This window comes from Equus przewalskii, chromosome 5, assembly GCF_037783145.1.
Source record: "Equus przewalskii isolate Varuska chromosome 5, EquPr2, whole genome shotgun sequence".
NCBI classification, from domain to species: domain Eukaryota; kingdom Metazoa; phylum Chordata; class Mammalia; order Perissodactyla; family Equidae; genus Equus; species Equus przewalskii.
Window position 1 is genome coordinate 8,946,143 of NC_091835.1, and position 23,890 is coordinate 8,970,032.

A 23,890-nucleotide genomic window follows, 5' to 3' on the forward strand; every position below is an offset into this window, starting at 1 on the left:
ACTACGCAGGGGCTCCAGACAAGTTCTTCCCTCCTGTGTCACACAGAGAGCCAGGGAAAGGACTGTACCACTTTTATTGTCTCCCAACACCTCTGTTCCCCTGCCTCCCCACCTCTGCCCGGAGTTAGGGCATGCGCCTTCCAAGCTGTCCGAGGCACCCGCCTGGCCTGGTTCGGTCCTCCTAGCTACCTGCAGAGGAATGACTCTGCTTGGGGCTGGGGAGAGAGTGGGTACCACCTCCTCTCCCCTGGCAGAGCCTAGGCACCCACACAGGAAGAGCTGGGCCCTCACCTCTGCCCCACCCTCTCGAGGCCTCTGTCAGGGCTGTCTGTGGGGGCAGGAGAGTGGGGGTCCGTTTGGGGGGGCAAGGCATCTGAAGGGAATGCAGAAATTCAGGTGCAGGGTGGGGCATCTCCTATGTGGGAGAGGAAAGAAATGGGGCCAGCACAGGAGCCCTCTGCCCAGGCTGATGTTGAACTTGCTGACATGGGCAGAAGCCAGCTGGGCAGAGAGCACGAGGCGGGTGAGGGACGGGGAAGTGGGGCACAGACCAGGGGCCCATGGGTGGGAAGGAGAGGAATTGGGGTACAAATGGGGCATTCAGAAGAGACAAACATGGTCCAGAGGCAGGAGGGGGTGAGGGGAAGCCCGGTCAGGAAGGAGAGTAGAAAAGTGGGAACAGCTGCCCTGAACCGAGTGGTTCCTGTTGGAACACAGGGCTCCCTCCTGTCCTCAGCCCTGGACTCGATCTACCGCCTCCCCACGCCCCCGCCCCCAACACATCCCAGAACCAACTTGCCATCCCAATCCTGGGAAACTTGCAGTAGGTGTGTCTCAGCCCACTAGCTCCTAGGCGAGCCCTCCTGCCTGGCCAGCCTCTCTTGACCCTCTGACCTCTACCAGGACAGCTTCACTCACCCTCTACCAGTAGCTGTGTGTGGGCGCTGTCCTGGCCGGCCTGGCAGCAGTAGGTGCCCTGGTCCTCAGGTCGCACGTCATGGATGACCAAGCTGTGGGTGGGGCCATGGCTGCGCAGCTCGTACTTATCTCCTGGGCATAGCTCGACCCCCTCCCGTAACCAGCACACGTGGCCCCCGGAGCGGGACACAGTCACCTCCAGCACAGCCCGGCGGCCGACCAGAACCGTCTTCTCGCGAGGGGGGCGGCGGCACATCTGGAGAGGCAGTGCTGGGGGTGGAGAACGAAAGCTTAAGTGAACAGGGACACGCAGGGCCCCCAGGAGGAGAGACGCATCTTCCCTCCCCCTGCGGCCTCCAGTCCTGGTCTCAGATCTCAATGCCACCAGCCCGTTCCGTAGCACACCCAACCCAAAGTCTCCTCCTACCCATCTCCTCCCTAGGAAACGCACTGCCCTCTATGACCCGCCCCAGGAGAGCCCCTCGAGGAAGGCAGGTGGGGAGGCAGCGCTCCTAGGACCTCTCGCCAGCCTGCCAGTCCCGGGGGAGATGATGCCCACTACTGGCCGCCCCTGCCCCCGTTGCTTACCCTCCACCTCCAGCTGAGCCACGGACTGGGCGGGTCCCGCCTGGAAGCGAACCTCACCGGCGTCCTCCGCCCGCAGCCCGCTCAGCACGAGAAAATGTTTCTTCCCTGGGGGTGAGGGAGGAGCTAGCGAGGCCGAAGCCCCCTCTGGGGAAGGTTCAGGGATGAGGGTGGGGCCGGAGGAGATCCCCAGGTCTCTTCGGACGCGTTAAATGTGTGCTCGGTTGGGCGGAAACGGGATGCCGAGAGGGAAGAGGAGCGGTCCAGGACCGAGGGCTCGTGGCTGGGGGCCAGGGAAAGACAGGGAGACGGCTCCTTGGGCCGTGGGGCGGGACCGTTCGAGCTGGAGGCGCGGCTTATCCTCGTAGGGCGGGGTCTGCCTGAGCTGGGGGCGGGTCAGCAAGGGGCTAGAGTCGGGAGAAAGTCGGCCAGACCTTCCTGTCGGATGCGGACGCGGTCTCCGGGTCTCAGCGGGCGGCCTTCAAGCTCCCAGCTCCCGGAGATCTCGACCTCCGACACGGTGCACTCGAATGTGGCGCCGTCGCCTTCGCGGGCGCGCACCGACCGGAGCTCGGAGAGCACCGACGCCGTGCGCTCTGGGGCGGAGCCGCGGACGTCAGCGGGGCGGGGCAGAGGGGGGGCGGTGCCCGACCACGCCCACTGCCCGCCCCTCTCCCTGGAAGCCCCGGGAGTCAGTCCCGAGGGAGGACGGGCCCACTGCCCGCGCGCCCACCCCAGCGTCCGGCCCCGGCAGCGCCCCGTACCCACCGAGCACGGCCAGGCGGACGGGCCCGGTGCGAGCCGTCCCCACCGCGCAGCTGTAGCTCCCGGCGTCCGAGGGGCCGCAGCGCCGCAGCTGGAGCAGGCGGCGCGCGCCGAGGGCCTGGAGCCTGAGCCGAGGGCTGGGCGTGAGCGGGCGCCCGTCCTGGGGGCGGGAGTTGCAGAGGGTCGGGGTGAACTCGGCTGGGCGCAGGCGGCCGCGACCCTGGGAGGCGGCAGCGCCCTCTGTTGATGCCAAGTGGTGTCGAAGAGCGTTTTTACTTGTCTCTGCCCCTCAGGCTTGGGTCGGGCCATCCCGCGCCTTCGGGGCCGCGCCAGAAGCCTCATGGGGAAAGTGCCACCCTTTGGGGACGTTAGGGCTGAGAAGGGGCGCCATGGGCGCGGGAAGCCCAGAGTCCTGTACCGGTCACAACGGCCATGAGCGTGGCTTCTGGAATTAGGTAAACCTGGATTCAAATATGGGCTCTACCCCTTTTGTCTGGCCTGGGCAATCCATCACCCCGCTGAGCTCCATCTCCTTGTAGACAAGGTGGAGATAACAAGACAGCCTCATAAGGACGTTGTGAGGATTAAAGGATTAATGTAAAGTGAATCTTAGCACCAGGGGCAGGCACATCCGCTCAGTGTTAGTTGTTTGTTTAAGGCATTATTATTGTGATTATGACGCCAAGGTGGGCTGGGCCGGGGCTGGGCTCTGACCTTCTCCCAGGTGACATCAGCCAAGGCCTGGGAAAGCTCGCACTCGAATGTAGCTGTGTTGCCCTCGGTCACCTCTAGATCCTGTAGCCCCCGCACAATGGTCACCGGAGCCTCTGGGAGAGGGAGGACAGTGCAGAGGGAGCAAGGGTAAGGACAGGACAGGGACCCAGCTTGCGGGGACAAGGAGGACACATTTGGGCAGAAGGGTCAGTGATACATTTAGACAAGGTGATCCATGGAGGCCACTAGTGAGTGGGGGATGAGCTGGGACAAGTGGTCCACGGGGGATGCTGGTCAGTGGAGGACACAGCGGCTCACAGGGGTCAATGGGGCAGGAGTGGCCAACTGGGGATCAGACTTTAAGGTGGTCAGTGGGGGACATGCTGGGGCTAGAGGGGTATGGTGGGGACCCAGAGCAAAGATGCCAGTGGAGTAACCCATAGGCAGGCATGGTCGGTGGGGGCCACACTTGGCTGGAATGCACAGGAGACACTGGCCAGTGGGAGACACAATGGGTTCAGAGGAGCAATAGGGGGACCCTTGAGCAGGTATGGTCAGTGGGGAACGCACTAGGACTGGAAGCCAAAATGGGGGACACGGAAACAGGTGCTAGTGAAGTCACACTTAGGCATGGTCAGTGGATGGTTGGGACTTGAGTGGTCAGAAAGGCACAGACAGGCAGGGCGGCCACAGCAGGCAGGCGTGCCCAGGTAGACAATAGGGACCACACCACACTGGCACGGACATGCTCACTGGGGCAGGCCAGCAGGTTGCAGGCACAGAGGAGCCACACTCAAGCAGGGTAGTCACTGGGGCCACAGGTCAAAGGGTCAGGGGAGTCCTGCTCTGGCAGGGAGGTCAGTGGGGGCCACACAGGGAGTGGGGTCAGTAGAGTCACCCCCAGGGCAGTCAGCAGGCAGGCAGCGGTCCCCCAGGCCGCACCTCTCACGGTGAGTCTGGCCGCACAGCGCAGGGAATCCGCAGTGAAGGAGATGCAGCCCGAGTCAGCCAGGCCCAGGCCACTGAGGACCAGGTGGTGAGTGTGGCCCTCTGTGTGAATGTGGCACTTGGGCCCCGGCTGCAGCCGGACTCCTCCCCGGGCCCACTCCCCAGTCACACCCTCCTGGGACAGCTCCAGGTGGAAGGTAGCACTGCCCCCCTCGATGATGGTCACATCCTCCAGAGGCTGCAGCACCCTGAGCTGCCTCGCTGGTGGGGGGAGATGGGGAGAGAGGGAGAATGAGGGCTCCATCTCTAGGCAGGGGCTTTGGGGGGCTCACATACCCCTTGACCCTGCCCGCACCATCCCTAACACCCGACCTAGTGACAAAGTTCAGAAGCAGGGTTCAGGAAGAAGGAAGCACAGCTGGCCATACTTCCGGGGAGAGAGAGCCTTACTGGGGTTAGGAGGCGGGACACAGGAAGGAGGTGAGGGGCGGACAGGGGGTGGAGGAGTCTGGGTGAGAGGTGCTATGACCTCAGAAGGTCAAAACCTGGGTCAGAGAGGTTAGGGAATTTGCACGAGGTCACACAGTCAAGAGAGGGCTCCAGCTTGCGGGCTGGGGGGTGCTGTTTGCCAGCCACCCCTGCTTCTCAAACGGGCCCCTGTGTCCTGGGGCATGTGACTGAAGGACCAACAGGGCAAGTCTTTCTGGAGTATAATATTGATGTTTATAGCAAAGCTAACTTGGACACGTGAAATGGAACGCAAATCCACATGGGCTTCTAAGGTGGGAAAAAAAAAAAAAAACACTAGAAAAAGCAAAGTTCTGCTTTGGGTAGGCTGCTTTAGTCATATTCCTGGAGGTCAGCCAGGGCTGACTTGCCTCAGCGGCGAGGAGCACTTTGGTGGGGGTCCGAGGGGCCCTGGGCCAGCCGGGAAAGGCTGTGCCATGGGGCAGGCGACATGTTAGGAGAGGACGGGGCACTCACGCCTCACGCTGAGCCTGGCCAGGGTGCGATCGTGGTGGCTCTCGCAGCCGTAGGTGCCCTGGTCGGCCAGCACGACGCCGCGGATGCAGAGGCGGTAGATGTGGCCATCCTGGGCCATGGATAGGCGAGAGTCGAGGGGCAGGGGCTCCCCGCCCCGCAGCCAGCGCACGGCCCCTGCTGCGCCCACGCGGCCTGTCTCCACTTCCAGGCACACATCCTGGCCTTCCTCTGCGCGCACATCCTGCAGCCGCCGCAGGAACAGCAGCTCTGTTTCTGGGGGGAAGCAGGAGGGAGCATGGAGCCCAGCGGGGGCTGGGGGCCACCCCCTGCTCCATCTCGCTGGCCCGTCCCTGGGCAGAAGGGCAAGGCTGCGAGGGCAGGGGCTGGAAGGGTGGGTACAAGGAACAAGATCATTTCATCCCCATCAGGACCAAACCTCGAACGTGGAGCCGGGCACTTGTGGCTGTGGCCCCTGCTCGGGCAGTCACCGTCCCTGCATCCTCAAGCTGGCAGCCTCGCAGGGTCAGTGTGCGGCTTGACCCATTCTGGGCCACCTCTAGCTGGGGCCCTGGAGTGACAACGGCCCCATTGTGCAGCCAGGTGACATCGGCGTCCGGTGGAGAGACTTCACACCGGAAGGTGGCATCATCGCCTTCGTGGACGGTCAGTGGTGTCAGCTCTGAGACCAGCTTCACCAGCGGTGGTTCTGGGGGTGGGGGCGGTCAGTGAGGTGGGCTGGGCCTTTCCCCCTCCCTCCTTTTCACCCCCTCCTGGGGTGCAGGCCTTCATCCCCCAGTTATTTAACACACCTTTCCTGGGGACCTACGGTGTGTCAGCCAAAGGACAATATGCCAACTCCCTGCCACTTCTAGCCAAGTCCCCTCGATCCTGGCCTGGCACCTCTCTGACTCCCTAATAGTAATGGATCGTTGACTACGGACCCTATTCGTCTCAATTAATTGTCACAGCAGCCCTGTAAGATGAGCATTATCCCCCCACTTCAGAGCTGGAGCTCAGAGAGATTAAGTAACTTGCCAGTGTCACACAGCTACTAGAAAGCAGAATCTAGACTGGAACCCAACGGGTTCAGAGCCTCAGCTTCTAGCCTGAGGGTCCCTGGAAGAGGGAGCCCTGGGTACCCATCCAGGTAACGGCGTGTGTGTGCAGTGGCTGGAGCCAGAGGCAGTGAGGTGGGGCTGAGGGGTGAGGGCGGGGGTGTGGTCCTCGGGGTGCCAGGGCCGTAAGGGTGAGGGGTGCACTGTTACCTTCCACGCTGACGAGGAAGATGCGGCTGTCCTGGGGCGTGTCGCACAGGTATTCCCCAGCGTCCCTGCTGCGTGCCCCCCGCACCCGCAGCACCTGCCTCGGCCCGGCCTGCTCCAGCTGCACCCGCCCCTGGCTTGCCAGTCGCTCCCCGTCCTTGTACCAGCGCACAGGGCCCCCCGGCCCGGAGAGGTGCACGACCAGCTCTAGGTCCCCGCCTGGGGTGCTGCGAACCCTCGTCTGGGCTGCCTCGGGGGCCACCACCCGCACGGGGGGGTCTGCAGGGTCAGAGCTGGGGGTCACTGGGAGGGAGGGCTCAAGGGCTGCGAGGAGGGCAGGAGGAGGCGAGATGGGGAAAGGCACTGTGGGGGGCAAGGGGTGGACAAGGTGTGCTAGAGAGGTGGGGGAGCCCGTGGGTTTGGGGTGCAACTCAGGCTTTCTGCCCAGGTGACACTCACCAGCCACTTGGACAGTGAAGCTGAGGCTGGGGGCGTCCGGGGCTGCCCCAGATTGGCAGGTGTAGAGGCCTGCGTGGGCCGGGTCTGCGGCCCGGATGCGGAGGATGCGGCGGGGTCCCTCAGTGTGAAGCTCCAGGCCCTCGCCCTCCTGCACGGGCCTCCCATTGTGGCTCCAGAAGACCAGGGCAACAGCTCGGGACAGCTCACAGCTCAGCACGACTGGCTCCCCGGGGGCCACACAGAGTGGGCTGGGGGCTGCCTCTGGGGCGAGGAACTGGACAGGGGGCTCTGGACAGAGAGAGGGTGTCAGCTCAGGCATGCCTCCACCTCCCCCGCCGGGACTGGCTAGGAGCACCCACCAGCCAGGCTGACATTGAAGGTGACGGCCTCATCACGGGTCTCGCACACGTACTCCCCAGCATCCTCAGGCTGTGCGTGGGGCAGGGTCAGGGTTCGAGCAGGCCCCTCGGCACCCAGATGTAGGGCGTCGGACGCTTCCACCTCCAGACCATCCTTGTACCAGCGCACCTGGGACCCCGCAGGGGCCACCTCGCAGCGCAGCTCCACACGCCCCGGAGCCCTGAACTGCAGGTCCAGGGAGCGGGCTGCCGGGTGCACGATCCTCTCCGGCGGGGCTGGTGGGTGGACAGAGGGGGGAACCAGCTCAGCCAGCAGGCCTCCACCTGCCTCACCGGCTCGAGTCTCAGCCCTCTCCTTTCACAGCACAGCTCTTGGGACGGTACCAGCTACAAGCCACGGGCACTTACTGGTGCTGGGCAATATGCTAAGCACATTGCAGACACTCTCTCGGAGGTGTCTAGCCATTGGCTTCACTTTACAGATGAGGACCTGAGGTCACTAGAGAGAAGTGACTTGCCAAGGTGGACAGAAAGAGATAGACCCAGACTCACACCCAGACCAATCCAACCGCAATGTGCACCCGCCCCGCCCCGCCCCGCCCCCACTTTCCATCTCCCTTCTCTGCTTTGCCTCCGATGCACTTCTCACCACCTGAAAAACCACCTACTGTACTTCTTTGTTGTCTGCCACCCTCCCTAGAACGCCAGCTCCACGAAGAGAGGTTTTTGTCTTATTCACTTGCTACTGTAGCCCTCAGCGTCTAGATCGGTGCCAAGCATACAGCAGTCATGCAATAAGGATTTGTGGAATAAATGATTGAATGAATGAATGAATGCTTCTAATTGCTGAGCTCTCTCCCCCAGGTCTCTGGTTACTGTTCCGCTCTGACTTGAGCAAGCCCAGGGCTCTCTCTCTGATGGCTGAGAGTGAGGAAGCTGGAGAGGAGAGGAGACTGGGGGAGCCCCTAAACAGTGAGAAGTGGGAGGGTTGGGTGTCTGTCCCTCAGCCCCCTGCCTCACTGGCTCCCCAGGGTGCCCCAAGACTGCCCACCTGTGACTGTGACAGTGAAGAAGGCTGAGTCATCTCCAGCATCACACACGAACTCGCCCCCGTCCTCAGGCTGGGCGGCGGGCAGCACCAGGCGGCGGTGGGGCCCATCACTCTCCAGCACCAGGGCCTCGCTCTCCTCCACCTCCAGCCCATCCTTGTACCAGCGCACGGGGGCGTCCTCCCGAGACAGCTCACACATCAGCACCACACACTCCAAGCTCACGGCGATCAAGGTCACCTCATCCCGGGGGTAAATGATGCGCACCGGGGGCTCTGCAGAGTGGGGGCAACCACAGGCTGTCACAAACTCACCATCAGCCTCCCTGGGGCCATCTGGCAGCATGAAGTACCTGTCACCACAATAATAAGGGTAATAAGGGTAATAATAATGCGGAATGATAGGTCCACAATCTGTTCTCTGAGATCCCTGGGGCCAGAGGTGTGATGAGATCCAGAATGCTTCAGATTCCAGAAATGGTGCATTTATCACATATCACCTCCCTCCGTAGCCCCCACGGGCCACCCCCCCAATCAATCACATTAACATTTCTGCTGTGTAACATTTAGGTATATTCACTCTAAGCAGGATAATTAAAGAGCAGAAATAGCTTCCAGCAGTTAAGGTCAGGTTTTACTGAAATGACTTTGAGTACCAAACTTACAAAAAGACTTTTGATTTTGAGAGTTTTTTGGATTTCGGAATTATGGCTAAGGAATCATGACTGTGTAATACAAATCCTTATATCCGGCTTCCTAAGGTTCCAGGAACAGTCCTAAGCACTTTACACAGTTAACCCTCACAGCAATCCTCGGCGGTGGGTATATTTTTATCCCGTCTTCCAGACAAGGAAACTGAGGCACAGAGTGATTAAGCAACTTCCTAAAGATCACAGCTGGCTACACCTACTGTGAGGCAAGAGGAAAAACTCTTGTCTGTTAAAGGGAGGCTCAGACTCTGCAAGCAGCGGTGGGGAGTTCAAGTCAAGGCTTGCCGGAACGCAGTAAAATTTTTGCATCTGTGCGTAACAGTTGCCAACACCTGTCTGAATTCCCCAGGGATGTTACACGCTGATTCTGGGAGTTCATCTCCCACTGTTCTAAAGTGGTCACTCTTTCACAGAAAGGGGGCCATGTCAAAATTGGAGATGACCAACGCCAAGCTTGGGCCTGCCCACCTCCCACGCGCCCCTGAGATCCGCCAGAACCTGCAAGTCTCCAACACTTTTGCGCTCTAGCCTTCGGCCCCCTTGTGGTTGTCTGGGGAACTGCAGCTTCCCGGGCCCGCGTTTTGCAGGGGCGCGCGCGCGCGTGCGCGCATGGGCAGACGTGCTGGCCAGCACATCCTCGGCCCTCGGCCCCCGCAATGCGCCTCCCTAACTGGGCTTGAAGCAGCCTGGTTCTCTCGGGCCCAGCAAGGAAGGCGGGTAGATTGCGGAGTGCGGCTCCCTGAGGGGTGGGAGCAGTGGGGTGAGGTCAAGGGGCAGCGATGGTGCTGGGGTGCTTGCACAGCTGTGGGACCTCAGCTCAGCACTACACTTGATCCTCCCTGGTCCACAGCCGAGGTGGTGTTGGTGCGAACTTCCCCGTGAGGAATCTGGTGTTCGGTGGGGAGGCTGGTGTGGGCTGAAGAGTGCACAGTCGTGGCCATTATGCCTGGCCAGGGCCTGGGTGGGAGAGGTTGGAGGGACACACTGTAGTGCAGAAAGGCCTCTTCGGCTTGGTGGGCTTGTGTGTGCCAGACTCACTGCGGTGTGGGGAGTGGGGCCCTAAGTGGCTCAGCCTAGGCTGAGGCATTATTTCTAGGGCAGGGCAGGGGAGAGGGTGACAAGACGGTGCCAGCAGGAGGATGGTCACTTCCGGGCAGCCAGTGGGGTTCATCTGTGCCACCAAGAGCTGCCAAGGCCCTAGCCACTCCTTCCCCAACATACACACTGGGGTTGCGCTGTGGGCTGCAGCCCCAAGTTTCCAGCACGGAACCACCATGGCTGCCACAGTCGTCCTGAGCTTTTCCACGTTGAACATTCCCCGTCCACCACCTTCAGCCCAAACCCCGACCCCAATGAGCTGACTCAGCCCTGCCCCAAGTATCTGTTCTGAAGGCTCCTGCTGCCTGCTGCCCAGGTTAGCAGCCCCCAGCACCCTATGGCAACACTCGACAACCCACACACACTCTCACCCTACGCTGGGTCGGCCTTTCCTGCTGGGCCGTGTGCTCCCGCAGGGAAGCGGGCCTGTCTGCCTGCCTGCTGCCGAGAACCCGGAGCCTGGCCCAGGGCTGGCGCCCGCGGGTGACATGATGCCTGTCTCCGAGGCCCTCCCTGGCTCTCCTGTCTTGCTCTCTTGAGCCCTCTGCCCTCCTCATCCCTCACAGCACTTGTCACGAGGTGTCACTGTACATTTATTTGTGTATTTATTGATGTAACACAGGGGTCGCAAACTCAAATGCCCACAGGGGCCAGGGAGGTAAGTGGCTGAAGCAGTCTGGGGAGAGGCAAAAAGGGATGGCGGAGAGCGTGGGACAGAGGAATGTGGGCCCCGTGTTACGGGGGCAGCTGCTACTCAGCGCCAGCTGTTCGTCTCCACGGGGGGAAGCGGGACCAGAGGCGCCGGGTCTTCGGCTTTTTCAAGAGGACGCATAACTCCGGATTGTTATTTGAACTGTCCTGACTTTGGTAAGACTCTGCAGGCCAAACAAAACACATCTGTGGGCTGCATGGGGCCCTAGGGACTGCCCGTTTGCGACCCCTGGTTAACGACTGTCTCCCCAGCTAGACTGGCGGCTCTCTGAGAACGATGACTGTGTCTGCATTACGTACCAGCGACCCGCAGCCTCTGGCCCGGTGCCTGGCACAGAGACAGTGCTCAGTACATGAGCTGGGGGAGCTGGGCTGTTCCTGACTTTGGGTGATGGGGAGCAGCCTGCCTGGCTGAATAGGGGCCCTGGGCGATTTCGGGCCGGGAACTCTGTGCATGCACCCGCAGCCCCGCCTCCCTCCCCCCCAGCGTGCTAGCTAGGGGTACATGGCCAGCCCCCCAAGGGCTCAGGACTGTCTTCTGGTGACCCTGGGGAGCTGGGGTGGGCTCACACCTGTGACAGTGACGGTGAAGGAGGCCGACTCATCATCGATTTCACACAAGTACTCTCCGGAGTCCTCCAGCTGGACAGCGGGCAGCACCAGGCGGCGGATGGTGTCCTCCTTCTGCAGGAGCAGCGAGGGACTCTCCACCACCTCGTCACCATCCTTGGTCCAGCGCACCTCGGCCCAGGGCCGGCACAGCTCGCAGGTCAGCACCACGCGCTCCAGGCGCACGGCTGCCACATACACCTTGCCGCTGGGGTACACAATCCACGAGGACACGTCTGGAGGACAGGAACAGCCGTGGCTGGGCGTCAGTGGCTGGGGCCCACGGGCCCTGCTGCCCTCCCTGATCCACGCCTGTTCCCTACTCCTGGAAGGTGGGTCACAGGTTGAAGAAGAGGGACCTCGCTCAGATGGTGTCTCCATGCACAGCTGGAGACACAACCAGTCACCAAAGCACATCAGGAGCATGGTGGCACGGTGGGGCCAAGGTGTCATCCTCTGCTCTGGAAACTTCCACATTCTCTGGGTTGGGACGGGGACGGTATGAGAGCGGGGAGAGGAGGGTTGGCTGCCCACATGCAGCTGGGGTCTCCGCTGGCCTCTGAGATCTGACCCCTCCAGTATCTGCTCTGGGAGAACTGCCATCCCTAGAGGGTTCCCCTGGCAGGGTCTTCAGGAGAACAGGGACAGCAGGGCTCCCTGTGCCTCGTGTAGTCGTGACCGGTGTGTTTATGACAGCGCACTTTCTGTGAGTGACTGAACCTTGGGGTGCAGGCCATGGGTCAGGGAAAAAGGGGGGCATCTGCTCAGCCTAGGGGAGGGAAGCAGGGGCTACTAACTGTGGTCCAGGGCTGAGAGTGTGGCAGCTGCCCAGGCGGGAGCGGGGGTACCTTCCCCTGTCCCGCGGCCCGCCTGGACCCCCACCTGTGATGGTGACGGTGAAGTAGGCGCGCTCATCTCCAGCGACGCACTGGAACTCGCCCCCATCTGGGGGCTGGGCGGCAGGCAGCACCAGGCGGTGACGGGGCCCTTCGTTCTCCAGCACCACGAAGTCGCTTTCCTCTACCTCCTGGCCGTCCTTGTACCAGCACACAGGGGCGTCCTCCCGGTCCACCTCACAGGTTAGCATGACGCACTCGGAGGTTATGGCATGCACGAACACGTGCTCCTGGGGGTCCAGGATGTGCACTGGGGGGTCTGGGGGGAGAAGAGATGGGGTCACAGACACCCCACACACAGGAGACATGAGTCCACATCGGCTGCTTGGCTGGGAGACAGTCTCATCCTAGGAGGACACTGGGAGGGTTAGGGCTGTGCTGTGCTGGGGGCTCTGGGGCAATGACATGGGAAGCTGAGGGCATGACAGGGGATCAGGTGGACCTTGAGTGCTCTGTGGGTCCCCAGAGGGTCAGAGGTGGCTGGGTGGGGACATGAAGGGAGGGAGGCAGAGAGCCTCTGTCTAGGCTGAGAGGTGGTCACCATCACAGGCCACATCAGGCCATGCTGGCTGCTGCTGTCACAAGGAAGGCCCTGCCACAATGGTCCCAGGCTGGGCAGGAGGTGGGAATGACTTAGCGGGGCCACAGTGGTTCAGCTGCTCCCTACAGGTAGTGAGCTCCCTGTCTCTGGGTACATTCAGGCAGGGGCTAGAGGACCTCCTGGCAACAGGGCTGAAACAGGATTTCCACCCAAAGTGAGAAGATGAGCTGGATCTGTGGTTCCCAAGCTGCCTTCCCGGAGGAGATCCCCAGGCTCTGCCCTGGGTATTCTGGCTCTGGCGGTCTGTGGGGCCTGGGCATATGCATTTAGAGCAAGCTTCCGGGGTGGTTCTGAGGTAGCCAGACCATGGACTGGCCTCTGAGAACCACTGGACCACTGCACTCAAAGCTTCCCTTTGACCCTGGCCGCCTGGGGCAGTAGGATGAGCACAATCCTGGGTGTGAACCCAGCTAGGGTATGTGCTTGCTGTGCGATACTGGGCAAGTCACATAACCTCTCTGAGCCTCAGTTTCTTCATCTGTGAACTGGCAATATATTACCCCTCATCTAGTTGTGAAGATTAAATGAAATAGTGTATATCTGAAGTATCTAGTACTTGGTTCTTGGTAAATGTGCAAGCAACGTGAGCTCCCCTCTGTCCTTCCCGTAATGGAATTTAGTTCTCCCCCCACCCCCAGCAGAGGGTATGTGGGGGCAAGTGTGCTGGAGAGTGTTGGTGCTTGGGAGGATAAGCAAGCGAGAGCCGAGTGATCTGAAAACATGTCCCCAGCCCACGAGGTCCGCCCTGGAAGGGACCCCCTCCCCAAGCAGGCAGACCGGGGGCAGGGCCTGCACGGCCCCCGAGTCAGCCTCAGCTGGAGGAGCCCAGGCCGCCATAGCTCCTGACCTCGGACGGTGACGCTGAAGAAGGCCGAGACCCCTTCTGTTCTGCACTCAAACTCGCCACTGTCCTGGACTTCGGCCTCAGGCAGGATCAGCCGGTGTCTGCGCCCGTCCATCTTGACCACCAGCGACTCACTCTCCTCCACCTTCTGCCCATCCTTGTACCAGCTCGCCGGGAAGTCCAGCCGGGAGAGCTCACAGGTCAGCACCACTCGCTCCGAGGTCGTGAAGGTCAAGGACACCTTGTCCTGGGGGCTCAGGATGTGCACCGGGCTCTCTGCGTGCAGAGAAGCACAGTCACACGCAGCGCCCTTGCGTGCTCTGCCTGGAGTAAGCACCCTGCTCCGGGATAAGCACCCCACTCGGGGATAAGCACCCCGCCTGGGGATAAACACCCTGCTCTGGGATAAGCACCCCACTCAGGAATAAGCACCTCGCTCAGGGATAAACAGCCCGCTCCAGGATAAGCACCCCACTCAGGGATAACTCTGCTCTGGGATAAGCACCCTGCTCTGGGATAAGCACCCCGCTAGGGGATAAGCACCCCGCTCCGGGATAAGCGTGTGCCCAGTGTAGGCGGTGGGCCATCAGGCCAGACAACTGCCATCAACGCACTTGTTGGAGTTGCAAAAAGTAGGTTTAGGCTTCCATACCACCTCTTAGGAGCGGTGGTTTTAGTGTGCCTACAAACTCTTAGGGAGCCTGCTAAAAATGCAGATGCCTCAACAACCCTTCCACAAGCATGCAAGGGCCAGGAGCCTGCCTTATAAACCAGCCCCCGAAAAGGACTCTCGTGTCAGTGATCCCAGGCTGCATTTGGGAAATGCTGCTCTGGATGCTGGTTATTTCTCACTTTGCCCTCTTCCTGGGTTGGTGGCGGCTAACTGCCCCAAGGCCCCATGCTTGGGCGCCGAGGAATTTCCTTGACTGGCCCTACAAACCCCAACAATGGTGACATGGCCAATGCCAGCATGTGTCCTGAACTTTCAGATGCCCACCAAGACTGTCCTCCTCAGGGACACCTCATTCCCTCTCCTTCCCTGTTCCCACAGGTGGCAGAGTGTGACTCCAGACCCAGACTGCCTGGGTTCATAATCCAGCACCACCACTCATTAGCTCTGTGACTTAGGGCAAGTCACTTAACCTCTCTGTGCTTCAGTTTCCCCATGTGGAAAATGGGATGACAAAAGAACCTATCTTATAGGGCTGCTGAGAGGACTGTGATAATTACTATATGGAAAGTGATTAGGATTGTGTCTGGCACATGGGAAGTTGCTGACATGTTAGCAGTTACACAACAGGGCAAGAAACAGTCAGGAACTCAGGGCCAGGGCCCATGTCTCTGAGATGATAAATGTGACAGAATTCTGTAAACCACAGAACGCTCCAGAGAATTTGGATACGATACTGAAGACAACCAAGGGTCCCCTGTACGTTGCACATGGGTTGAAATCGGCCTTCTGGACCACTGAGCCCTCTCTCTGAGCCCACCATGGATGCTCCTTACTCGCCTGGCGCAGATGTGAGAAAAGGGAACAGCATCTGCCTCATTGTGCCAACAGGACATCTGTGTCTTGACCCTACCTGCCCACCCTGGTCCCCACCAGCACCAACCTTGGATGGTGAGGGCAGCTGAGTCCTGCACGCCTGGGCAGCTGAAGCCGACCAGGGCCCCGCTGTCCTGGTGCTTGACGGCTTGCAGGATGAGTCTGTGCTGTAGGCCCTTCTGTTCCACTCGGTACCGCAGGGCCCCAGGCTCCACCTGGCCCTCCGGCTCACTACTCTTGAGCTCCTCCCCGTTAAGGAACCAGGTGCCCTGGATGATGGTAGAGAGATCCAGGGAGAAGACAGCATCTTCCCCATCATATACCTGCACATCCTCCAGGCCTGCCACGAGGCGAGCTGTGGGCACTGAGATGGAGACAGAACATAGCCATCAGAAGGCAGAGGTTGGCAGGCGAAAGGCTTAAATGAGGACGGGGACTGAGGGGCTGATAAAGGAAGGAGAGGTGATGGGGAGGGCGTGAGTTGGGGTACGGCTGCCGACAGGACAGGTATGGCAAGACAGACTCACCGAGGTGAGCAGACCCGTGGAACACAACGTGGGGACTGCGGCCATGCTCGCTGACCGTGCAGACGCGGAAGCGGTAGTCGCCCTCGGAGGGCACGCAGTCTCCCGGCACCTCCACGGCTCCGGCTTTCTCAATGCTGAAGCACTGGATCCAGTCTTCCGAGCCCACCTCCTGCCGCTCCAGCCGGTAGATGAAGGGGGTCTCGGGAGGTGGCTCAGGGGGCTTCCAGGTCAGCAGGACCGTGTTCTTGTGGCCCTTGAACATCTCTGCCAGCACAGGGGGTCCCGGGGGACTGTGCTTGACGCCTGAGACAAAGGCAGGGTTTACATTCCAGCCCTGCTCCAGCCTCCCACAGCCCTCCCACCTTAAGTCCACTTTGCTAACCCAGGCTGTGGCATTTGGTCACCCCCCTGCCCTGGCCCTCTTGTCCAGTCCTTGAGGAGTCTGCCCCGGGGCTTTCACGCCCTCACATTTGACTCTGAGCAGAGTGGTGGTACGGGAGTTGCCCAGGCTAAAGGTGACCTCGCCAGCATCTTCTCGGGTGACCCCTGGAAGGACCAGGGCATGCATGTGGCCAGAGCTGCTCTGGCAGGTGGTCGGCAGGTCCTCCCCATCGCGGCTCCAGCGCCCCTCGACCCCAGCCTCTCGCGTCTCCACCAGCAGCACAGCGTTCTCTCCCTCCAGGACATCGAGCTTCCGGGGCAGCCGCTTCAGGATGGGCCCTGAGATGCAGACGGGAATCCATCAGCTCAGGGTCTGGGCACCTGCCTGCCTCCACCTTGACCTCCTCCCACCGGCCAGCCAACCTTTGACTGTTACGTTGGCCACGGTGCGCACCCGGCCCCGCATCTCGCACAGGTAGACTCCGTCGTCATCCGCCTTGAGCCTGTGGATGATGAGGCGCCGGACGGTGCCCTCCTCAATCTGCTCGTACTTGCGGCAGGGCAGCAGCCGCTGGTCCTCGCGGAACCAGGCGGTGGGAATGCGGGAGTTGGGTACTTTACACTCCAGCACGGCAATCCCATGCTCCCGGCCCTCCACGTCCTGCAGGGGCCTCGTGAACCGGAGCCGGGGCTCTGAGGAGAGGGGCGAGACCAGAGAAGGCTCTAGAGAGCCAGACCCGAAGGACTCCTCCTCGCATCCTCAACTGCCTGAACCCACATTAGCTCACGGCGTCTGCTTCTCTCCAGAGCCAGCAGGCACTGTGGAATCACAGAAAAGCCACCAGAAGGGAAGCCAGGTGGCCTAAGTTCTCATCTGACCCTCACACTCCCTGGCCACATCACCTCAGCAAAGCCACTTCAATGATCCTGTGCCTCTGTTTCCTTAATTGTCAAGTAGGGAAAGAGATGGACCACATTAGTGATTTTCAAACTGTTCCCTGGGGCCCCCAGGAGGCACCTCACAGATTCTGCGAGGCTCTGAGTTGAATTACATCTTTAAATCCTTTAACCATTTTCAAAGCTGCCTGTTATAAAAAGAAAGCACGGTGGTGGAAGCGACCAGAGGGTTCCCTCAGGCTGCCGGAGAAGCACGTTCGTTGGTCCTGCAGCTCTGGGAAGCTCCGCGCTCCCGCTGGGCTTCTCTCTCCTGATGGGGTCAGGCTCAGCGCGGCCTGGCCCATTTGTGCACATGGAGCCGCACCAGCGAGGCCACCGCTGCGCCACAGGTGCCCCACGCCTGACTGCGTGCCAGGCAGGGCTCAGGAGATTTGCCAACTCTTTTCCTCTGAGGGAAAAAGTTGGGCAGTAACCACAGAAGGTATAATCCTTCCAGTTGTGACGCAGCCTCATTACAGAAAGCTTTAACTTCCAGTGTGAGTTTGGGGTGTTTTCTTCCCCCTGAATTTTCTGTGTCGGAACAACGTGAGCATTTATTAGACACTGTTGGTGACAACTTGGAAACATCAATTTCCTCTCCTTCACCTTTCTCTTCTTTCAAACCTGGAGGGCGGTTTAGTGAAAGAGTAGTCAAAAGTCCCAGGGTATTTTTCCTCCATCGAGTTTACCTTTGGGGTGAATCAGGAATTTCTCAGTGTGAGGCCTGCAGCCAGGTGTTCCCCCAGGGCTCACAGGCTAGACTCAGTTATGCACACAGCCTCCACTTAAAACGTGTGTATTCAATAAAACACACCCCTTGTTCTCAGTGATTGGTTTTGTAGGTACGTGTTATAAATTTGGACTTAGAAAGTTACACTCGTAAAATGTTTCTTTTATCTGTCTTACATATCTGGGCCCCAGCGGGGTTTCCACTGGGGGAGGGGGAGCGAATTAACAAAGAGGTTTAAAACCACTGGAAGAGAAGAGATCTAGGCCCCTTTGCGTTTGTGCATCAATCACTCCTTAAAGCTTTTTACCAAAGGGTGGTTTTCCACCATCTGCCTCAGAATCACTTGGGGGGTTGGCTAAGAAGTTCCTGGGTACCCTGGAGACCTACTAAATCCGAATCCCTGGCGGGTGGAAGGCGGGCACGAAATGGTATTTTAATATCCGCCTCCCCTCCCTCTCCCTCTTCAGGGCGGCGGGGCACGGAGGGGGGTTGGAGTGAGGAGGACCCCGGAGGGCGCTGGAGGCCCCTCTCCAAGCCTGGGCTGCTGGAGGCGCCGCAGTACCTTTTACGTGCAGCTGCACGGCACTGAGCGTCTGGCCGGCCGAGTTGCGCGCGGCGCACACGTAGAGCCCGCGATCCTTGGCCTGGCAGTAGAGCACCTTGAGCACGAAGCCGCCGTCACGATCGCGGTACATGAGGCGGCGGCGATCGGGGAGCAGCGGGTGGCCCTCCCAGTGCCATTCGATCTCGGGCTCGGGCTTGCCCATCACGTAGCAGCGGAACTTGGCGTGCTTGCCCTCGTTCACCCAGAAGGTCTTGGGCGCGCACTTGAGCGGCTCCACCACGGGCGGGGGCGCCTCATCGGGGTCTTCGGGCGGGCTCTCGGGGGGCTGTTGCACCTGGAGCAGCGCGCCGGCCTGCGCGTGGCCGTGCGCGTTGCGGGCGTGGCACACGTACACGCCCGAGTCGGGCAGCCGCGCCGCCAGGATGCGCAGCGCCAGGCTGGCGCCCGGGCCGCCCTCGGCGCGGCGCGCCTCGAGAGCGAAGTGGCCGCTGTCCCACACTTCGTCCAGGGCCATCCCATCCTTCTCCCAGTACAGCGTGGGCGCGGGGAGGCCCCCCACCTGGCACGTCAGCACCACCTCCTCCCCCCGCAGTACCCACTGGGACCGGGGCCCCGTAAGGAACACCGGGGCGCCCTCCCCGGCCCCGGGCGCCGGCTGCGGGCGCTCGGCGGCCTGGGGCTCGGGCTCGGGGGCCGGAGGCTGCAGCACGGTGACGGCGGCCGCCGCGTAGGCCTCCCCGGCCGCGTTGCGCGCGCGGCACACGTAGACCCCCGCGTCGGTGGGCAGCGCGCCGCTCAGCAGCAGGCCGTGCTCGGCGCCGTCCGCCGGGAAGCTCAGGCGCTCCGAGGCCACCAGCGGCTGCCCGCCCTTCTCCCACACGACGCTGGGCGGCGGCTCCCCCAGCACCACGCACTTGAGCTCGGCCTCGGCGCCGCTTACCACCCGCACGGGCCGCGGGAAGCGCAGGAAGCACGGGGGGCTCCCCTGATCCCCCGAGCCCGCCTTCATCGCGCCGGCCGCAGACGGCCCGCCGCGGCGCGGGGGCAGCGCAGGCGGCCTGCGGAGGCCCGCAGCGGCGGCCGGAGCCCGGGAGGCGGGGCGCGTCCGGGGACGGGGTGCGGGGACCTACCGAGCCCTCCCCTGGCCGCGCGCTGCCGGCTCGCCTCCTTACCCGGGGCCCGGTGCTGCAGCTCGGCGGCGGCGGCGATCGCGGGCCCGGAGCGCGGAGCTTAGGGGGCAGTCCTTCCTGTTTGCCTTGACGGCGAGGGGCCCCTGCCCGCGGCCTGGCTTCCTGCTCCGGAGAGCCTCCCTCCCAGCCCCCTCCCACAGCCTGGGCCTCTTCCCCCTCCTCCCTCCCACCTCCAGCCGCCAGGTCCCCAGCCGCCCGCCAGGCTTGGGCCTGAGTGGCAGAGGCGCCTGCAGCTGCCAATCCCAAAAATATTCTCTGATGACACAGCTGGAGGACAAGAGCCCGGACTGGCTCCTCCAGGCTAAGTATAGAGCAGGCGGGACCACCTGCCCCCCCACCCTAGTCCCAGCTCTAGCCCCAGCCTCAGCCCATCCCCCCATAGCTGGCCCCGCAGCTGCTGGGTTGTAAGGGGCCCCAGAAGGTCTGAGTGGCTGGCACATTCTGCTTTTCTGACAAATAACACTTTTAGGAGCTGGCAGACCCCAGCTCCCAGGCTCCTGTCCCACCTGATGTCACCTCTGTGCTGGGTGCCGGGATGTGACTCGCACAGTGTGTATGTGTGTGTGCGCGCGCGTGCACGCGCACACGTGTGTGGAGTGTGTGTGTGTGTAGGGGAAAAGGTTGTATGTGTGGGTCAGGTCACTTGGGGTGAAGCCCTCCCCTGCCCCCTCCCCTACATTCCTGGCGGGAGTGGGAGATAAGGCTCAGGGCCACAGACATCTGCGTCAGAGATAGGAGGTCTCAATGCCATGGGCAGGGGCAACTCGGCCTGCAGGGTGTGGGAAGGGCTGGGGAATACTGGGTGAGAAGGGTAGAAGAGGGTGTGTAGTGGGATGCAGAGTGAGGAGGCCCTGGGTGGACCCTGACGGAGGGCAGAGGGCAGGGAGTGGGTTTGCCGTTGGCAGGGCCAGGTGAGCGATGGTGCCCCCACTGCCACTGCTGCTCCTCTTGCTGCTGGTTCCACAGGGTGGACATGGCTGCCAGGGGTCAGAGCTGGACCGGGAAATTGTCCTGGCCAAGGTGAGGGCCCTGTTCCTGGATGCCTTGGGACCCCCGGCAGTGACTGGGGAAGGTGGGGATCCTGGAGTCAGGCGTTTGCCCCGAAGACATGCCCTGGGAGGCTTCGCGCGCAGGGGCTCTGAGCCCGAGGAGGAGGATGTCTCCCAGGCCATCCTTTTCCCAGCTTCAGGTAACAAGCAAGGGTGGGGAACTTGGAGGGCGGCTTTGAGAAGCAGCACGGTACAGCATGGGCTTGGAAGCCAGGCACATCTCACTCAACTGGCTTTGCAGCAATGGGCTGGTTACTAAAGCTCCCTGACCCTCTGCCTCTTCTTCTGTAAATTGGGCAATAACACCCACCTCTCAGGATTAAGTAAGACGGGGTATCCAGAATGCATGCCACATGGGAGGGATTTGGGAGATATTCATCCGGGCAACCAAAAGTCTCTGGAGACAGAGAATCTGGGCCTGGGCCCCTTCCTGTCACCTTTCCTTCTTTCTCTGCTTCTCCTTCCTGCTCCAAACCTTCTTCCTTTAGCTCCAAGTAGCTGACACTTGAGAAGATATCAGAGATGCAGGAGAAAGAGCAGTTGGGGAACTTTTCTGGGAAACCTGTCCATCTTCTGTTGAATTCCCTTCTCATCTCCTTGTCCCCATGGACTGAACCAGTAAAGCCCTCCTCTGGGTCGACTTTCTTGTAATCTGGCCCACCTTTCCCTTAGGGAGGACCCCGGCCTGCTTCCCCGTGCCTCAGCCCCTGTGCAGCACAGTTGGTCAAAGTGTGGCTTTGGGATCAGGCAGAGTCCCAGTCTGGCCACTTAGTAGTTAAATGTCACTTCACCTTTCTAACCCTCAGTTTCCTTATCTGCAAAATGGATCGGTTGTTGTGAGGTTTATGATGAGAGAATCCAGGTAACAGTATAGCTCTAACCACCCGTCCTTTGACTGGTGCTGGTCCGTGATGGTTTAGTGTGGCCCACGTACCTATCAGGGTCAGGATGCCGGCTCCACTTTCTTAGAAAGCACTGCCCTCTGTCCCGAGTTACAGTCTTTCTTTTATTCCTCCTCCTTCTTCTTTTTGGTGTTAACCTATCTTTTTAAAGTGGAATTACTATTTTTTAATTAACTTTTTTATTGAGGTAACGTTGGCTTATAACATCCTAACACGACAATATAAATCTCAGTTGTACATCGTTATATTTCAGCTTCCGTATGGACGACGTGGTGTTCACCACCAAAAGCCTAGCTGCCATCCGTTAAAAGTGGGATTATTTTAAAGAATTTTTCCTGCACTATTTCTGACATGTAAAAAGATGTAAAGAGTAATACAACCAATGCCTGTGTTCTCACCATTCGAGGTACCATTTCACACTATCAGATGAACAATTTCAGGCTAACCAACAATTCCAAGTGTTGGTGGAGGTGGAGAGCATGGAGCCTCTGACACATTGCTGATGGGAATATTAATCGGTGAAGCCACTTCAGGGAGAAGTTGGCAACGTCTTGTATTTTTTCAGCCCTTTAATGGTGAGATGATAGATGGGGAGCCTCTGTCAGTTCTCTCAAGACTGGAGGGAGGCCCCAAATTGGCAGAGCGCTCGATGGAGTGGTCAGCAGGCCCGTGCGTGGCAGCCCTCCTGTTGAAGGGGAGGGCTCCCGGGTCTGCAGTCAGACTGCCATCTCCCTTCCCTCTGTCTCCTGCAGGTTCCAGATGTGAGGATGAGCCAGCTGCAGGAGAGCTGGCCCAGGAGGCTGAGCAGGGCCTCTTCACATACATGTTCCGGCCATCTCAGCACATGCGCAGCCGCCAGGTGACTTCGGCCCACCTGTGGTTCCACACCGGACTGGACAGGCAGGGCACAGCAGCCTCTAATAGCTCTGAGCCCCTGCTAGGCCTGCTGGCACTGTCATCTGGAGGTCCCATGGCTGTGCCCGTGACCTTGGGCCAGGCACCCCCTCGCTGGGCCGTGCTGCACCTGGCAGCCTCGGCCCTCCCTCTGCTGACCCACCCTGTCCTGGTGCTGCTGCTACGTTGTCCTCTCTGTTCCTGCTCAGCCCGGCCTGAGGCCACACCCTTCCTGGTGGCCCACACTCGGGCCAGGCCACCCAGCGGAGGGGAGAGAACCCGACGCTCGACTCCTCCACTGCCCTGGCCTTGGTCTCCCGCCGCGCTGCGCCTGCTCCAGAGGCCGCCAGAGGAACCCGCTGCCCACGCCAACTGCCACCGAGCGGCCCTCAACATCTCCTTCCAGGAGCTGGGCTGGGACCGGTGGATCGTGCACCCTCGCAGTTTCATCTTCCACTATTGTCACGGTGGCTGTGGGCTGTCTGCCCCACCAGACCTGCCTCTGCCGGTCCCTGAGGTTCCCCCTACTCCTATCCAGCCCCTTTCTTTGGTGCCAGGAGCCCAGCCCTGCTGTGCTGCCCTCCCGGGGACCATGAGGCCCCTCCGTGTCCGCACCACCTCAGATGGAGGGTACTCGTTCAAGTACGAGATAGTGCCCAACCTTCTCACGCAGCATTGTGCTTGCATCTAAGAGTCTTGCTGGTGGCTGGGCCCCCTCTGTCGCCAGCTAGAGGAAGGGCAGAGTTCAGAAGATGGATGGTTCCCACTTCCCTCTTCCTTCCACTTCTCTGTCTGAAGGCTCCTCTCCCCATCCCACCCCTGTCCCATGGGTAACATGTGACAATAAACAGCGTAGTGCATGTGACTTGGCATGAATTCTCAGGCTTCTCTGATATGGCGGGGGGCAGGTCTGGACCCCGGGAGTGTGGGATTCTGGGATCTCAGGTCGCTCAGCCTGACTTGACCTTGGAGATGTGAGGTTCAAGAGCTGTAATCAGGTATGTATCTGGCGGGAAGCTGCCATGCTTGGGGATGACACAAAGGTGCTCCAGGCTCCTGGCAGCCACTCTAGAGACAGAACCAGCCCTTGTGCCAGCCAGACCTGACATGTCCGTGGGGCCGCCTGCCCTGCCACACCTACAGGCAACTAGTGCACTCATGCCTGCATCTAGGGTGGCCATAGTCCCTCCCATGCCATTCTCTACCCCAGCTGATGGACACCAGCCCAAGGTCAGATGATTCGGAGACTGGCCAGAGATCATGGCTTGGGCCCCACTGAGGCAGATGTTCAAAGCTGGTCAGATCTGGGGTTGCTGAGGCACTTGGGTGGGAAGTGAGGGAAAGATGTGAGCTGGCAGCGTCCAAAAGTTGACAAGGGCAGAGAGATAGAAGGCCGAAGTCCTGAGGATTTCAACTGGCGAGGGGCCTGGACTCCTCCGAACCTGCCCCTGGCTCTTGAGGTGGCTTCTGTGAGGGCTGGCTGTGCTGGGATTCGGGTTCTTGAAATCTTCGGCTCTCTTCATGCGCCCTGTGTATCCTTCTGTAACCCCTTAACTCAGTGCTGAATGTCGGAAGCGTGGAAAGGCAGAGCCCGCTGCTGGAAAAACGTGTGCTCTTGTGTGAATTTGTGTACACACTTTGTGTACACGCTGAGAGTCC

The 23,890-nt window shown here is 60.6% G+C and overlaps 2 protein-coding genes across 20 annotated transcripts; one reads left to right on the forward strand and one right to left on the reverse strand.

Moving 5' to 3' along the window:
• Window positions 1-57: 57 nt before the first annotated feature.
• Window positions 58-19,343, reverse strand: OBSL1 (obscurin like cytoskeletal adaptor 1). Of its 18 annotated transcripts, none has more exons than XR_011540170.1 (22): window positions 18,194-19,343; window positions 16,389-16,658; window positions 16,053-16,304; window positions 15,585-15,887; window positions 15,125-15,421; window positions 13,515-13,787; window positions 12,053-12,325; window positions 11,134-11,406; window positions 8,046-8,318; window positions 6,995-7,270; window positions 6,636-6,923; window positions 6,180-6,455; window positions 5,351-5,620; window positions 4,915-5,187; window positions 3,925-4,191; window positions 2,983-3,095; window positions 2,272-2,393; window positions 1,938-2,099; window positions 1,507-1,611; window positions 919-1,188; window positions 292-373; window positions 58-189 (listed from the first exon to the last, which is right to left on the reverse strand). XR_011540170.1 is itself a non-coding variant. In XM_070619932.1 (22 exons), exons 1-22 carry the CDS (start codon window positions 19,203-19,205, stop codon window positions 186-188), a joined length of 5,769 nt encoding a protein of 1,922 aa, XP_070476033.1. In that variant the 5' UTR covers window positions 19,206-19,343; the 3' UTR covers window positions 58-185. The 18 variants fall into 18 exon arrangements, 10 of the variants coding, with proteins under 10 accessions (XP_070476033.1, XP_070476037.1, XP_070476034.1 ...); XR_011540165.1 differs by having other exon boundaries at window positions 292-415; window positions 2,272-2,428; XR_011540167.1 differs by having other exon boundaries at window positions 2,272-2,508.
• INHA (inhibin subunit alpha) lies at window positions 19,286-23,096 on the forward strand. Of its 2 annotated transcripts, none has more exons than XM_008507535.2 (2): window positions 19,286-20,575; window positions 22,090-23,096. In XM_008507535.2, exons 1-2 carry the CDS (start codon window positions 20,305-20,307, stop codon window positions 22,920-22,922), a joined length of 1,104 nt encoding a protein of 367 aa, XP_008505757.1. In that variant the 5' UTR covers window positions 19,286-20,304; the 3' UTR covers window positions 22,923-23,096. The 2 variants fall into 2 exon arrangements, with proteins under 2 accessions (XP_008505757.1, XP_070476046.1); XM_070619945.1 differs by lacking the exon at window positions 19,286-20,575 and adding an exon at window positions 21,370-21,912.
• Window positions 23,097-23,890: the final 794 nt, after the last annotated feature.

Excerpts from the sequence above, each read along its gene's own strand:
- OBSL1 (XM_070619932.1), bottom strand. The coding sequence starts at position 19,205 with ATGAAGGCGGGCTCGGGGGATCAGGGGAGCCCCCCGTGCTTCCTGCGC. Across the intron at positions 3,096-3,924 it reads GGCCAGACTCACCGTGAGAG|AGGCTCCGGTGACCATTGTG; the intron begins GTGCGGCCTGGG and ends TCCCTCTCCCAG. Across the intron at positions 1,612-1,937 it reads CGTCCGCATCCGACAGGAAG|GGAAGAAACATTTTCTCGTG; the intron begins GTCTGGCCGACT and ends CCTCACCCCCAG.
- INHA (XM_008507535.2), top strand. The coding sequence starts at position 20,305 with ATGGTGCCCCCACTGCCACTGCTGCTCCTCTTGCTGCTGGTTCCACAG. Across the intron at positions 20,576-22,089 it reads CATCCTTTTCCCAGCTTCAG|GTTCCAGATGTGAGGATGAG; the intron begins GTAACAAGCAAG and ends TGTCTCCTGCAG.